The sequence below is a fragment of the Narcine bancroftii genome, chromosome 1, assembly GCF_036971445.1.
Source record: "Narcine bancroftii isolate sNarBan1 chromosome 1, sNarBan1.hap1, whole genome shotgun sequence".
Taxonomy (NCBI): domain Eukaryota; kingdom Metazoa; phylum Chordata; class Chondrichthyes; order Torpediniformes; family Narcinidae; genus Narcine; species Narcine bancroftii.
This window is the reverse complement of record NC_091469.1, coordinates 208,367,573-208,383,640: the sequence shown is the minus strand read 5'-3', so window position 1 is coordinate 208,383,640 and position 16,068 is coordinate 208,367,573. Positions and strand designations below refer to the sequence as shown.

The following is a 16,068-nucleotide window of genomic DNA, read 5'->3' as shown; positions in this document are numbered from 1 at the left end:
GCCCGAGATTCCACAGAAGGCAAAGTCAGTTCACTCTCACGACATTTGTGACTTCCATCATTCAGCCACAGGCAAATTTATGCCCAAAGGTCTGTTTGGTTGATCCAGGAATAGAGTTCATACACCTCCTGGTGGCTGAGAAATTCAAATTCAAGTAATTAAATGATATTTAATAAAATGAGATGATGACAACGCAACAACTAAAAACTCACCCAGTTTGCTCATGGCCATCAGGGAAGGAGATCCTCCCATCCCTGCCCAGTCTAGCCCATTCATCACCCAGGCTCACCATATGGCCGCCATTCCAAAGGAGGACATGGTCATTGGTTACCATATATTATATATTTGTGTTTGTTGTTTTTGCAATTCTGTTTCCAACATGCTAATACACATACATACACACCTTCCCACTTTGGAATGGCCACCCTAATATTGGTGAGACCTTTCACTGAAATAGCCAGTAAACAATCTCAGTTCAGTGGTGAACACCATATAAAATAATACATTGTTAAAAACAAACATCGGAACAAAGGCAGACCAAACCCATTCCTTGAACCTTCTCTGTCATTAATTAGACCAGAATTTACTCCACACTGATTACTACAGTCACATGTTTGATAAACTTTTGGATTATCTGCAGCTAATTACTGATTTGTGAAAATTGTTCTGCTTGTTATTTATTTTTTAATAAAAGATAGTGGAAGTAACCTTGACCCTGCATGAAAATGGATGAACAATCTATTCTACTTCATCATGATTATTGCTAATGAACTCCAACTAAACAGGAAGATGTCCAACATTGTGACCAACTTGTACACACCTGCTTTCAGTAATTGCATTCTGTGACTGTGTTAACTTTAATTCATAGTGCAGAATTAGAGGAGAATTATCATTAATTTGCTATGTTTTTAACTCTGGAGGTTAAAAAAAAAACATTTCTTGGCACTTTTCGTTTACCCTTTATAAACAATGAGTATGCATTCCAATATTACAAAAAGAGACTATTTTCTTGATAGTGTTTTGGATGATGGGGTGGTAAATTGGGTGAGTAAATATGCAGACGATACAAAAATAGGGGGAGTTGTGGAGAGTGAAGATGGTTTTCGGGGACTGCAGAAGGATTTGGACTGCTTAGAAGAGTGGGCTGAAAGGAGGCAGATGAAGTTTAATGTTGATAAGTATGAAGTGCTTCATTATGGGAAGAATAATCAAAACTGGACGTATGCACTGAGGAACGCAGAGGAACAGAGATCTTGGAATAATGATACAGCATTCTTTGAAAGTGGATTCTCATGTAGATAAGATGGTAAAGGAGGCTTTTAGTATGCTGGCCTTTATAAATCAAAGCATAGAATATAGGAGCTGGGAGGTGATGTTAAGGCTTTTCAAGGCATTGGTGAGGCCAAATTTGGAATACTGTGTTCAGTTCTGGTCCCAAAATTATAGAAAGGATATCAATAAGGTAGAGAGAGGGTGCAGAGAAGATTTACTAAAATGTTGCCTGGGTTGCAGTACCTAGAATACAAGATTGAGTAGACTGGGTCTTTATTCTTTGGAGCGTAAAGGTTGAGGGGGGATTTGATAGAGGTATATAAAATTATGAGGGGGATAGATAGAGTAGATGTGTATAAGCTCTTTCCCTTGAGGGTAGGTGAAATTGGAATGAGGGGTCATAAGTTAAGGGTTAGGGGGGGAAACTTTAGAAGTAACATGAGAGGGAGCTTCTTCACTCAGAGAGTGGTGGCTGAGTGGAATGGCCTTCCGGAAGAGGTGGTTGCAGCAAGGTCAATTTTGTCATTTAAGAGAAGGTTGGATGAGTACATGGATGTAGGGGATTGGAGGGTTATGGGCAGGGAGCAGGTAGGTGGGACTAGAGTAGATCACTTAAATCAGTGTGGACTAGAGGGGCCGAGATGGCCTGTTTCTGTACTGTAATTGTCATATGGTGATATGGTTAAAGTACACGATGGAGTGAAACCAATCCTTCCCAAATGAAATGAAACTAAGTTTTGTTTACATAATTCTTCTCAACTGAAGATATAACGCCACTTGCGAACTTGCAGAATTGAGAGGGTGCATGTGCAAGTTTGTTTTACACAGTCTGAGAGAATATTACAGAAATTAAATTAAATTTTGAAATTGAAGACTGGCAAACGTACTGCAAGAGCTCTTGTTTTGGACAATTAAGAAGAAAGTTAAAACCAAAATGGAAGGAAGGATGGCATGTAATTAATCTTTCTGACAGCACATTGTAACCATATGGCCTCTGACAGTTTGAAAAGGTGTATTTTTATTTTAAAGCTGATGGGCCAGAAATCCAATCCTGTGTTTCTTGATTTTAAGTTTTGGGTTTGCAGCACTAGGATTAATCTGAACCTTAAGGGAAGGTATGGGGAGGTATAATGGGGTCAGGCTTGGGTTTGTGATCAAGTGGGGGCTGGTATGGCAGCCATTCCGAAGGAGGAGAGGGTCATAGGTTATTATAATTAACCAGTAACCTATAATCTATGACCCTGTCCTTCTTTGGAATGGCCAGGGATGAATGTTTGATTTGCATCCCAGGAAAAGAGGTCAAGGGTTCACCAGGTGGAACTGGATCCAGGGTCCATGAGAGAGGAGTAGAGTAATGCACTTAAAGAGGAGCAGTCTGCGGCAGTTTCCTGGACTTAGGAACTTCTCAGGCAGCTCCCTTTTACTGAATGAGTCCGACCAATGCTGCATGGTTCTGCTTTTGTTCAGGTTTTATCCACCATTCATTCATGAAAAACTCAACAGTGATGCCACTGTATAGGTGCCTCCATTCTTTACTGCATCAAACATTTGAAGGACCCACAAGGTAAATTATGGAACTTGAGAACCATGGAACAAGGCTAGGATTTTTTAGACATATTTGTTCATGGAATTTGTAAGGATAGGTCAGAATCATTTTTCAGTTCCTTAAAATGCCATTAGCAGGGGAAGATTGGCACTTCACAAATGAAAGAAAAGCAAAGATGCCTTAATGTCCATCGACTGCATTTTGAAAATGTATTACAAAAAATGGTTAAACTTCTTCAAGTTCCATATTTAATAGGTATAAAAGGATCTTGAGTTACCCATTGAAATGTGTTTGTTTCATCTACAAAGGTTTGGAGGGAACAGAGTGTATAGCATGTCTTCTGGACAATAGAGTTCAGACATGTTAATCAGAAATTTAAACCCTAATGTTGGTATTATTCAGTCTGCCTCTTTCCACTTGTTCTTCCCCCTCCTCTTAAGATAAAACTCCATGAGTACAGATCCTTCCAGTATCTTGCCTAAATGATCATGTTTCATTAATGAACAGTGATGGAACCCTACTAATTTCCTCTTCTCTTTCCCTTTCCCTCTCTATTCCCTGCTCCTGATAGGCCAGACAACAGCTCTGGTGTTGCCTTTGGTGAGAGCAGAATTACAAGTCTTTAATACCTTTAATAAAAGATCTTATCTTGTGGAAATTGTGCACCTTTAAGCTATTTGCATTTTTACAGGGAACAAAAGCTTCATGTGATAAAACAATTTATGTTGCAGCTTGCTGCCTTATACATTAATTGTTTGTACCACTTAGAACTGCAGAACTGACCATTTTAATTGACGATTCTGCTTAGGTCTGCCGCAGCTTATGTGAGTTTCAAATTTCTGTGCTGAAACTGACTGTAGCTAAATAGTAGAATGGAACCATTGAAATGATTTATCGGTAAGAGTTTACACAGTCAGCCATTTAATGGGACCCGAAAAGAAAGTGAGGAAATGTGTTCAGCAGATCCAGATAACTGCACTCCTCCCTCCCAGGCAAGCCTGACTACCTATTCTTTTCTCACAGTGGGAATGCCTGCAGAAAAAATTAAAAATAGCCTTGCACCTGATGTGCTAATGGTTTTCCTCTGTCAGAAGATTGGTGGGTATTTGTAAGAGAGCAATTTGTAAGCAATTTGACATTTCAGTGAAGAGAATTGAGCAAATACAATGGGCTATTTGTTTGCATATCCCTTTGAATAGTAGAAAGGCAAAACATGATTTAAATCATTTTGTGATTGCAGATGGCACAATTTAATTTTAATTTTATAAAGAGAGAAACTTGCCACTTTGAGGGTGTCCTTCTCAAGTATAAACAGTGTTTTGTTTATTATTTAAAATCACATGATACAGCCCTGGTAGGGTTTCACATCAAGGGTATATGCAAGGGTGAATTTTAAAAATGCACAGCCAAAGGTTTCAAATTCCTGCTAGTCCTCCTTTCAGACTGGTGTTCTGTGTCCACCTCTGTGTGCACAATTACATTAGGTAGATCTAATTGTACTTGTCAGTGTTCTGTGTCAGAAAGACCTAATGTACTTCAGTGTGAGATTCTCCTTTTACACAGCTGCTAAAAGTTGGGAATTAACAGCCTTTTAACCGCCTCACTTACCTGTGTAAACGCAACGAACGTGGGATGGGGGGGGGGTCATTTTTATCCTGTGTATTACCCACCAACGGCTCCTGTCTAAAGGCGCACTGGCCCGGCTTTTCTTGGTTCAGCGTGAACGACCCGAGTTGGCTTTAAGGACGGGCTCATTCACATGCTAATTAAGTAGGATCGCTTAAAGGGGGGTATGAGATTGCAATTTTGGCCACTCTGCATTTGATATTCCAGCATATACTTGCTCTCCATTCATTCCTGCAGGTACATTGGTAGACATTATGTAACAAGTAAATACTTTGCTTAACCTTGAGGGGTTAGCATATAAGCCTTCAAGAATTTTCTAGCATTTGCAATTTGTCTAATAGGAGCATGTGAAGTGTTTGATTCTCTTTATGTAAATTGGTAAAAAGAGGCTGTGAAAATGTAAAAAATGTTTGAAAGGAAATTCTACACTATAAATCTGAGCTAATGAGACAGAGTTTCCATTGAAACATTAATATTTGGAATCCTTCGGATAATTATTTTTTTCTATGAAAACAGGAGTTTAAGAAAATGAATGAATATCATTAATTGATTCGTTCATAATTAATATAAATATAAAATATTTTAATAATTATTAGAGTCATAACTACAGCCATATAGCATAAAACAGGCCTTTGGCCCACTACCTTAACCTTTACCATGTGAGAATAACTCTCTGGCTCCATGTCAGTGAAGGGAATCGATTACTAATCCCATTTCACAGCCAATAGGTTTCCATGCGACAGCAATTGCTCCTCTAAGTACATTCTAAATGCCGTGACAGTGCCTGTCTCGACCACCCTGGCAGTCAGAGAAAAACATATTTCCTTGACCCATTTAACCCTCCTTTCCCTTCTCTTAAGCTATGCCCTCTCAGTAGCACCTTCACTGAGGGGACCAATTTCTCACCACCTTCCAGATCTATGCTCTGTAATTTTATTTATACCTCAGTCAGGTCTCCCATCAGCTTGGTCTGCTCCAACAAAATTGAAAAGTAGCCTATCTTTCTCTCCTTTTTAATTTGATGCAAAAACCTGGCGATTCTTCTCTGCTACTGACTTCAAGGATTTGTGCACCAAGGTATCTCTGTTGCTCGCTAATCCTCGGGTCCATCTCTCCTATCTGTGCTCTGCACAGTTACATCCCCTAACCTCATTAGTCTCACTGGGAAGGGCACGTCTCTAGGATGGAGGATCATCGGCTGCTGTATGGCCACCGTGACAGAGAGGCTCCAAAAAAGAGGTACAAGGACGCTGAAGAAATCCCTTGGTGCCTGTCACATAGACCAGTGGTCTGCTCTAGCCTCCGGTAGCACGGCCCGGTGACACGCCATTCACCAGTCTGTCTCCTCCTACGAGAACGCAGGCAGGGTTGGCCTTGAGGACGAAAGGAGATGGAGGAAGAAACGTGACACAGCAGCAGCGAACCTAGAACAGAATTTCCCTGCAGCCACTGCGGCTGGCCACGTCTGTCCCGCGTTGGCCTCGTCAGCCACCAGCGAGCCTGCAGCAGACGTGGACAGCCCCCTTCCTAAATCTTCACTTATGAAGCCCAGCCATGACAGTTAGTCAAACTAAAATGTATCATTTTTCCAGATTAAATTCCATCTGGCATCACTCATTCCATGCTACCAATTTGAATAATATTTATTCTCTTGCTGAAATCTACCATCCTCATTATCCAAACGGCAACAATCTATTAAAATGACAGTTTAATTTCAGTATGTATTCTGTTTCATGCTGCTTCTGAAGAATTCACCTTCATCTCAAGATTACCTGTCACTGTAAGGGATGCCTCATATCATCTCATTGCGCTCGTATGAGAGCTGTGGCAATGAGTGGGTATTTTGAACCCAAGCAGAAGGCATTAGAGCAGAACCTGATATCAAATGGCCACCGCAGTATGCCAGGCTGCCAGTGGAACCAAAAACCCCTGGATGGACCTATGCTGGGCTCCCAAAGAGTCCTGATGATAGGCTCAGGCCCGAAACATTGGTTACCTTTTCCGCTCCGTGGACGCTTGCTGACCTGCTGATCTTCTCCAGTACTTCCGTGTGTTCCATTTGGTTTCTAGGCTCCCACCTGTTATGCATGGCTCGACTGTTCATTAAGTAAAGAGATACTGGGAAACTAATTTGGGCTCTTTTACGAATAATCTATTGACCAAATTTCCTCTCTAATGGATCTGTAATCGTTGTATTATTATATAGTGAGGCATTTAAAATGGAATAATTTGCTCCTCCTGGCTTGCTGTCTGTTTAGTGTGATAAGGGTCCATGCACTTTGGTTGAAGCATAAATGAACATGTCGATTCTTTCTTCTATTTATAGAGACCATATTTACAGTGTTGAAATGGATACATCAATCAAAGAGCAGATTAATTTTAACAAAGTAAGTTCCATGTGTTTTCTTTGGTTCTGTGATGCTGCTGTCACCATTTAGACATAAAGCCCTGTGTGCAAAACCCAGATAAGACACAACTGTCAGATAAACAAGGGCAGCTAAAATCTTTTTAATATAAAAATAGAAAATACTGGGGACACTCAGCACATCTGGCAGCATTTGTGGAAAGGGAATCAGAGCTCGCATTTCTGGACAAAGACCCTTCATCGAGCTAGCATAAATATTTGCTCTTTCAGCCAATGAGGCTAAAAGACATTTTTTTTGGCCATTCATGGATTTACTACATTGACCATGTGCCTTGATTTAATGTAGATGTCTAAATTTCTATAGGAGTGGAAAAGAGAGACAAACAGTTAGATTTAAGTTATAGAAAATGAAAATCTTTCACTAAAGGGAGTTTTAGATAAATCCCTGCATTGAGTTTCAAAGTACCGTGCCCATTAGTTTCGATTCAAATGAACATGTTTTCAACAAGCTAATTCCAAAAGGCTTGGATTGAACTGATCCTTTATATTCCATCAAATCTGTTTTAAAAGTATCAGGCATTTAAATGTGAATTTATTTAAAATGTAGACATACAGCATGGTAACAGGCCCTTCTGGCCTACAAGCCTGTGCCGCCCAAATAACCAACTTAACCTACAATCCCCATAAGTTTTGAAAGGTGGGAGGAAACCAGACCACCCAGAGGAAACCCACGCAGACGTGGGGAGAACATACAAACTCTTTGCAGACAATGCTGGATTCGGGCCTGGGTTGCTGGTCCTGCAGTAGCATTGAGCTAACCACTATGCTAATGGCGTTTCCCATTTGTAGGTCAAAATTATTTTCTTAATTAACTAATTCATAATTGTCAACAAAAAGTTAAAAAAAACTTATTATTTTTCATTATTCATAAAATCCAGGATTCCATTAGAAATGACATCTCATTGAAATGGAAACCCTGCAGAAATTTAGTCATCTACAGTGAATCAAGGCACATAATTACTATGAGTCAATGCAGAAAATCCATTCATGTGTCTTTTGGCATCTTGTACCATTGGGCTGAAATGCACAACAAATATGTTGTGCATGGACAGTGCCTGTAAGGTGATGGTGGCAGCACAGTAGTTAATGCTACTGTTGCACGGCTCCAGAGATCCAGGTTTGATTCTGACCTTGGATGCCGTCTGTGTGGTGTTTGCACATTCTCCCTGTGAATGGATGGATTTTCCGTGGATGCTCTAGTTTCCTCCTGCTTCCCAAACATACTTGTTGGTTAATTGGTCACTGTCAATTGCCCTTAGTTTTGGTGGCTATGTGAGAAAGAAAAGGCTACTGGGGAATGCTCTAGGAGCTGGCACTGATCCAAGAACATGAACGACCTCCTCTATGTTGTGAGAAAATATTGAAATATGAAAAATGTCCAAAATGGTAGTTTATTTTCATAGGTAGACGGAGGAATTTGGTGGAGAGGGAAGAGTAAATCCAGTATCTGCAGTCTTTCTACATTTACCTGAAAATTTCTGCTCATTAATCTCTGATGCAACAAGCCTTCCAGAAAACTACAGGATAAAGCCTAGTCAAGATAGGTGGTGGTATAGTGGAACTGGGTGGTATAGTGGAACTGGGTGTCATAGTGTCACATAGTGTCACACAGTCGTGTGTGTGTGTGCACACGCGCGTGTGGAACTGACTGTATCTGAATAAAATTGCTAAGTAACAGAAATTAAAATGTACAACAACTTTGAACAAACCAGCCACAATACTGAAAAATGAAAAATAACCAGCTGCATAAATGTTCCCTGATTGTAACGACCTGTTTCCTTTCATTTTCACAGAAGTTAACCTGGCGATCCAAACAAGCTGATATTGACATATGCAGAATGAAAGGAAAACATAAGGTAATATTTCCTTAATGGATGTCACCTGAGTGTGGATTTTCTGTGTGTTGTTGTAAAATGCAGTCTCCAATCAATCTGTCCTTTGGCCATCTTTCTAATGAGTGCCCCTGTCGATGGGTCTCTCTGTTACAATGGTAAATTCATAGAAGTGGAAAGTAATAGCTTGCTGCTCAATTGTGTTTACAGGTTTAGTGGCATAATTCAATAAAATTTAATAAAACATAATTCTGTTGTGAGCTGGCTATAATACTTTTTTTCTGCTGCTTCAGGATGAATGTCACAATTTCATTAAACTGCTTCTGAAGAGAAATGATGAGACATTATTTGTCTGTGGGACAAATGCTTTTAACCCATCATGCAGAAACTATAAGGTATGTTCCTTTCTGTGTATGAAGCTTCAACATTCTCATTACTGTTCTGGAAGCCAACATCTGTTGATCATTCTTGTTCATTGTCTGAATTTTATATGAAAGTCAGTTGTATATTTCCTGATTTTTATTTTCATAGGATGCTGAAATATTTTGATCGCAGATAACATGACAATTACATGGATCCAAATTAAGATGAATACTTATGCTGTCTGCAGTTTACAGCTTGGTTGTGTGTTGTGTTTAAAGGAGATGGTCCAATTTTAGCATGCCACAGCCTATTAGACTCTTTCATTCAGATTGCTTCAGATTACGACTGCAGCATTAAAATAAATCCATCAGAGCTTGGATCACGGAGTGACAGAATGTCAGTGGTAAAATGGTGCCAGGAATAATGTAACAGTTCCAAACTGACCTTGTTTTTTGAGGGCCATATAACATGAGAGTATTAACAAGCCAATATCAATAGTATTGATACTAAATAGATGTTTGAAATTGATTGAGATGGCTCAAATATTGTGCTTCTGTTTCATGCCCCTTGAAAGAATTAAGTGGTCTTGTCATTTGGATATTGTGTAAAACTCTTATCAGTACAGTACAACTCCAATTATCCGAAAAGGTCCGGGACTGGGCCCATTTCGCATGAATGTTTTTTTCAGAGAACTGGTCATTTTTTAAAAAATAGCCCAGTAGCAACAGCAAATCACTTGTAACACCATTTAGACAACAAGAAATAACAAGCGAAGGCTTTTTAAGCATTAAAATAATGTTTAATTCTCACCGATCACCAACACTTCCCCAGTGAGGCCCCGCGGATGCCGGGAGCCCAAGGGTCCACTGCTGACGCCGCTGAGAGCCCGATGTCCCCAGTCAGTTCAGCTCCGAAAAAAAATTCAGATAAATTAGGATTTTGGATATCCTCGTTTATCTAAAATTTTTAATAATTTTCGGATAACTGAAGATTTAGGAGAATCTTATTTTGGATAATTGGAGTTGTATTGTATTTCTCACACCTTTTCGAATAAGTAGCTACTCAGATCATTGCCTGCAAACTGAACCGATCAAAAATTCTATGTCTATTTGAAAATTTGGTCTGCTCCAGCACACACTCACAGTATCTTCTAATTAGTCCCATTCACTTCATTGGGACATTGGTGTAGAGGATTTTCAGATTTACCCATGTTCTTCATTGTGATCTGCTGATCATTGGCCAGGGTTACCCATCCAGTATGGACACTGCTACTGAAGAAGGCAACGGAAAACACCAGTACTTTTCCCTTGTATAATCAACATCGACTACGGTCTCAGCTCACAGATAGAGCCTTCACCGAAGGAGAACAGGGGAGGGAACAACTGCAATTCGGAGGGTCAGAGATCATGACAGATGGAGAAGCATGATTGTCCACGCCAAATGGCAAGGCACCAGAGTGGTGAAAATCTAAGGAAGGGTGTGCTGGCATTGGAGAAGGTCCAGAGGAGGTTTACGAAAATGAGAGGGTTAATGTATGAGGAACATTTGACGGCTCTGGGTCTGTAATTGCTAGGGTTCAGAAGGATGAAGGGGATCTTATTGAAACATACTGAATATTAAAAGAGCTGAATGGAGTGAACATGTAGAAGAGCTTTTGAGTGGTGAAAGAGGTCGGGGCCAGAGAGTACAGCCTCAGAATAAAATGTTGAACAGATATGAGGAAAAATGTCTTCAGCACCGGTGGTGCATCTGTGGATTTTGTTGCTGTAGACGGATGCGAAAGCCAAGTCATTGGGTACATTTAAAGCCGTGGTTGATAGGTTCTTGATTAGTAAGGGTGTCAAAGATAACAGGGAAAAGACCAGAAAAAGAGGTCGAAAGGAAGAATACATCAGCCATGATTTGAATTATTGATGGGCAGAATGGTCTAATCCTGCTCTACTTATTGCCTTATGGCCACACTGAGTGCACCCAATGCAATAAAGTAGGTTAGATGATGTGAGTGTAAAGTTCTGGCCTACCTGGACTATCTGATTGTGGCCCTGGATGGAGATGAGGGGGAGATGCAGGGACAAATTTTGTACTTTCTGGAATTGCAGTGGGAAGCTCCATACAATGGCCATCTCTTAAAAAGGTGTCAAACCAATCTTTTGTAGGTGCATTACTGCCTAGTCGAAGTTCAGCCTAACCTCTGATCTGCAACACATAGTGAGACATTTCGAACAAAGGGGTTCCATCAGGCAGAGACAGCATGAATTTCGAAAGGGCAGGTCTTGTTTGATTGACAAACTTGCTGAAGTTTTTTGAGGATATAATGGTAGATAGAGGGGAACAGGTTTGATGTTGTGTATTTGGATTTCCAGAAGGTGTTTGATAAGGTGCCACATAAGAGACTATTCAATAAGATGAAGATAAATGGAGTTGGGAGAAGTATATTGCATGGATTGAGGATTGGTTAACTGACAGAAGGCAGAGAGTCAGGATGAATGGGTGTTTTTCTGATTGGTAGACAGTGGTAAGTGGGGTGTGGCAGGGGTCGGTGCTGGGCCACAGCTGTTCACCATTTACAATGATGATTTGGAAGAGGGGACAGAGTGTCATAACTTGTCATAACTTGTCTAATGAAAGATACTAAATTGAGTGCAATATCAAATTTTACAGAGGATGTGGAGAGGCTGCAGAAGGATATAGTTAAGTTAGGTGAGTGGGCAAAGATCTGGCAGATGGAGTACAATGTTATTAAATGCACATCAGTTTGGTAGGAAAATAGAAGAGCAAGTTATTATTTAAATGGTGAAAAACTGCAGCATGCTGTTGTATGCTGTAGTGCAGAAGGACTTGGGAGTGCCTGTGCATGAATCTCAAAAGTTGGGTTGCAGTTACAACAGGTTATTAAGAAGGCAATTGGAATGTTGGCCTTCATCGCTAGAGGAATTGAATTCAAGAGCAGGGAGGTCATGCCTCAACTGTACAAGGTACTGGTGAGGCCACACCTGGAGTATTGTGTGCAGTTCTGGTCTTCATACTTGAGGAAGGATATACTGGCCTTGGAGGCAGTCCAGAGGAGGTTCACCAGGTTAATCCCGGAGGTGAGGGGGGTTGACCCACAAGGAGAGACTAAATCGTACTCATTCAAATTCAGAAGAATAAGAGATCTTATAGAACCATATAAAATTATGAAAGGGATAGATAAGATAGAGGCAGAAAAATTGTTTTCATTGATAGGTGAGACCAGAACTAGGGGACACAGCCTCAAGATTCAGGGGAGTAGATTTAAGATGGAGATGAGGGAAAACTTTTTCCCAGAGAGCAGTGAATCTATGGAATTCTCTGCCCAGGGAAGGGGTTGAGGTGACTTCATTAAACATGTTTAAGATTCAGTTAGATGGAATTTTACGCAACAAAAAAAAAAGAATTAAGGGATATGGAGAAAAGGCAGGTAGGTGGAGTTGAGTCAATGATCAGATCAGTCAAGATCTCATTGAATGGTGGAGCAGGCTCGACGGGCCGGATGGCCGACTCCTGCTTCTATTTCTTACATTCTTTATGTAGGTCCAGTCAACAGAAAATGAAAGCACAACTGTCTTGACAAAATTGCATTCTGCAGAGCTCAAACTGCTTGATTAAACTGTGGAGAAGCAGAGCAAGTTTCCACGGTTTTCTGAAGAGTAGGCCTGGCAATTCAATTACCACTGCTGATTATATCAGGCAAAGAGACATCTGCAGTCAATGGCATCTCCATATCGAAAGAGGAGGAGGCAGTCTTTTTAAGCTCTTTGGTTTGACAGCTGTTAAGTCTTAATACCTGGAAGCAGCTCCAGCAAGTGGTCTCTTCAACTTGGCTTCAAAAGTAGTTTTCCTACACTTGCACATTATACTCAAACAGGTTTCCTGTTTCACAGAGAGATTGGTTTCATATTAATCAGAGTTACCTGATCTCATGAAATGAAGGCCGCTACAACAGTTCTTCAGATGAATCTTCTACAGTAACTAACATGTTCCTGGTAATACTGATCTTGTTTTATCCCAGCTTTTACAATTTAATCCTTGCTTTACATTCAATGGTGCGGATCGAAGCTTGGAAAATTGTTGTGCCACAGAACAGTGCACATTGTTATTGTCAGTGAGAGTAATTCAAAAATATAATGCTTTCCCCATCTGCTGTATTGAATAAGGGATACTGATTACCACACCTGTTGATTTGCCATTCCACTGCTGGAAATGGTGCAGATTCTGGGCATTAGTTCATTCATCAATAATGAACATCTACAGAATATTATTACACTTATTTATATTCTTTGCCATTACCAATACCTTAGAAATGTCTCACACTGGCCAGTCGTCTGAAATTGGATCTTCCTGGTCCTTTGTGAGTTGTCTGTATTCTCAGTTAAGTGCAGCAAGGTATGTAACCAAGCTCATAAGGGCAGCCTCAGAGACAAAAGGGGAAAATAAGAAAGCCTCTTGCATGAATTCAGACTGCAGTTTTGGAATTTCAGACATCTGATATTCTTTTTTAACAATCTCAAATTAACCCCTTCCATATTTAAATTCCTCAAAATATTATATTTTTTAATGATTTGTATTTTATACAGTACCTTCTGCCAAGTTTTCACATTTTCACCTTGGCTTTGAAGTATTTCTAATATTGAATTTATCGAGCACTGGACGGATAAGTATGTCTACAAAGAGGAATTAGAAAAATGACAAGTGGATATATTTTTGTTAATTTATTAAAAGTTGCTCAGAATACTGGAGAAAAATTACACCTTCTCAAAATATTTGATTCTGAGGATGAATCTATTGCTTCATATTGTATCTGAAAGCTGATACTTCTATTTAAATTTATATTTAAATCTAATTTAGAGGTACAGCACGTTCACAGGCCCATCCACCTACGAGCCTGAGCTGCCCAATTACACTCATATGACCAATTAACCTACACATCCTGTCCATCTATGGAACATGGGAGGAAACCAGAGCACACCCAGAGGAAATTCACACAGGCAAAGGGAGAACGTGCAAACTCCTGACTAGACAGTAGACCCTTTCAAATTGCCGAGTATAATGGGGTTAACCGGCAATTCGCACGGTTAGCGCCCCAGTTACACAACAGTTTGAAAGGGTCCCACCGGGTCAACCCCACCAGAACCCAACTGGGTCCCTGTCCTACTTCAGAAGTAGTAAGTGAACGGGAGGAGTCACGTGATGGAGTAGTGGCCGGACGGTGAACTCCAGCCCTCTCCAGAAAAGTCGGGAAAAACAAGAGAAAATACAAAGGCACAGAAATACAAGTTAAAGAAAAGTGAGTATAAAGGTGGAAAGAAGATGGAGACAAAAGGAGAAAAATCAAAATCAACGGAAAGAAGAGAGGAAGAGAAGACAACGGAGGAAAAAGGTGAAGGCCTTACCTGTCCGAAGAGGCCCGCTGTGGAGAGAAGACCCCACTACCTCAGGTCGGTAGAAAGAGAACTACAACAATGGCTCACAGAGCCGAGTAAAAGTGCGCAACCGCGCATGCGCGAGATGCGCATGAAAAAAAACACACCGACGGGAGGGGGGACCAGCTGGGGAGTCGATCTCCACAGCCGGCAACGACAGCTGCAGAACACCTGCAGCAAGAAGAGACCACAGAAGACAATGGAAACAAGAAAGAAGAGGAGGAAAGGGCAGCAAAGAAACAACAGATGGCCAACCTAGAGGAAGAAGAAGAGGACGAATACAGTGAAATAGATAAAGGGAAAGGCAAGGTAAAGGATATACTTGCTCTTGTTAGAGGATACATGGAGTCATTTAAAGAATGGCAAACACAGGAATTCAATGATTTAAGAAGAAGAATAAACAACACAGAAAAGAAAATAAATAAAATGGATATGACCTTAACAGAAATGGGGAAAAAAATGGACAAGATGGAAGAACGGGCAATAGCAGCAGAAATGGAGGTAGAAGACTTAAAAAAGAAATTGGAGGATTCTAATAAAAAAACTAAAGAGACACAAGAATTACTAGCCCAAAAAATAGATATAATGGAAAATTATAACAGAAGAAATAACATAAAGATAGTGGGCCTTAAGGAAGATGTAGAAGGCAAGAATATGAGGGAGTTTATAAAAGAATGGATCCCTAAGGCCCTAGGATGTCCAGAACTACAGCAAGAAATGGAAATAGAAAGGGCACATAGAGCATTGGCCCCTAAACCACAACCACAACAAAAACCAAGATCTATTGTAGTAAAATTCCTAAGATATACTACAAGAGAAAAGGTACTGGAGAAGACAATGGAAAAAGTAAGAGAGGGCAACAAACCACTGGAGTATAAAGGGCAAAAAATCTTCATTTATCCAGATATAAGCTTTGAACTCCTAAAGAAGAGAAAAGAGTTCAATGCAGCAAAAGCGATTTTATGGAAGAAAGGATATAAATTTACACTGAAGCATCCTGCGGTATTGAAAATATTTATTCCAGGACAACAAAACAGACTATTCTCGGATCCAGAAGAAGCACGAAAATTTGCAGAACAATTACAAAAATAGACTGAGGGATGAAGACGGGTAATGAGAGCAAAAATTATCACGATTGATATGTATGTGGGTAAAGACAAAAATAGACTGAGGGATGAAGACGGGTAAGGAGGGTAAAAATGACCACGATTGATATGTATGCGGGTAAAGAGGTATAAGAGTGAATAGAGACAATGGGCATATGTGAAAGTATCTGTAATTAGAGGAAAACATAGAGAGTATAGACAAGAATTAATAAGGGAAGGTAATGGAATAGAGAGAATAAGGAGGGAATTAAAAGAGTGACCTTTGTGACATATAAAAAGCGAAATCTTTTCTGGGGGGGGGCTGGGTGGGGGAAAAGAGCGGTCACTGCAAAATCAGTTGACGCTTGCGAGTGGATTCGCAAATCCAAATGGAGAGGGGAGATGTGGTTGTCCGACAAGGGATAAAGGGCAACTCAGGAGGGGAAGGGGAGATTGGGGATAAAGAAGATAGAAATAG

The 16,068-nt window shown here is 40.3% G+C and overlaps 1 protein-coding gene across 3 annotated transcripts in view; it reads left to right on the top strand.

The window, feature by feature from the left end:
- Positions 1-16,068, top strand: part of sema6a (sema domain, transmembrane domain (TM), and cytoplasmic domain, (semaphorin) 6A) — a 129,898-nt gene that overhangs the window by 54,292 nt on the left and 59,538 nt on the right. For all 3 annotated transcript variants that reach the window (XM_069889885.1, XM_069889874.1, XM_069889866.1), the window contains exons 4-6: positions 6,771-6,831; positions 8,663-8,725; positions 8,995-9,096. In XM_069889885.1, coding sequence (XP_069745986.1) covers positions 6,771-6,831; positions 8,663-8,725; positions 8,995-9,096 — 226 coding nt within the window. The remainder of the gene's footprint in view (positions 1-6,770; positions 6,832-8,662; positions 8,726-8,994; positions 9,097-16,068) is intronic.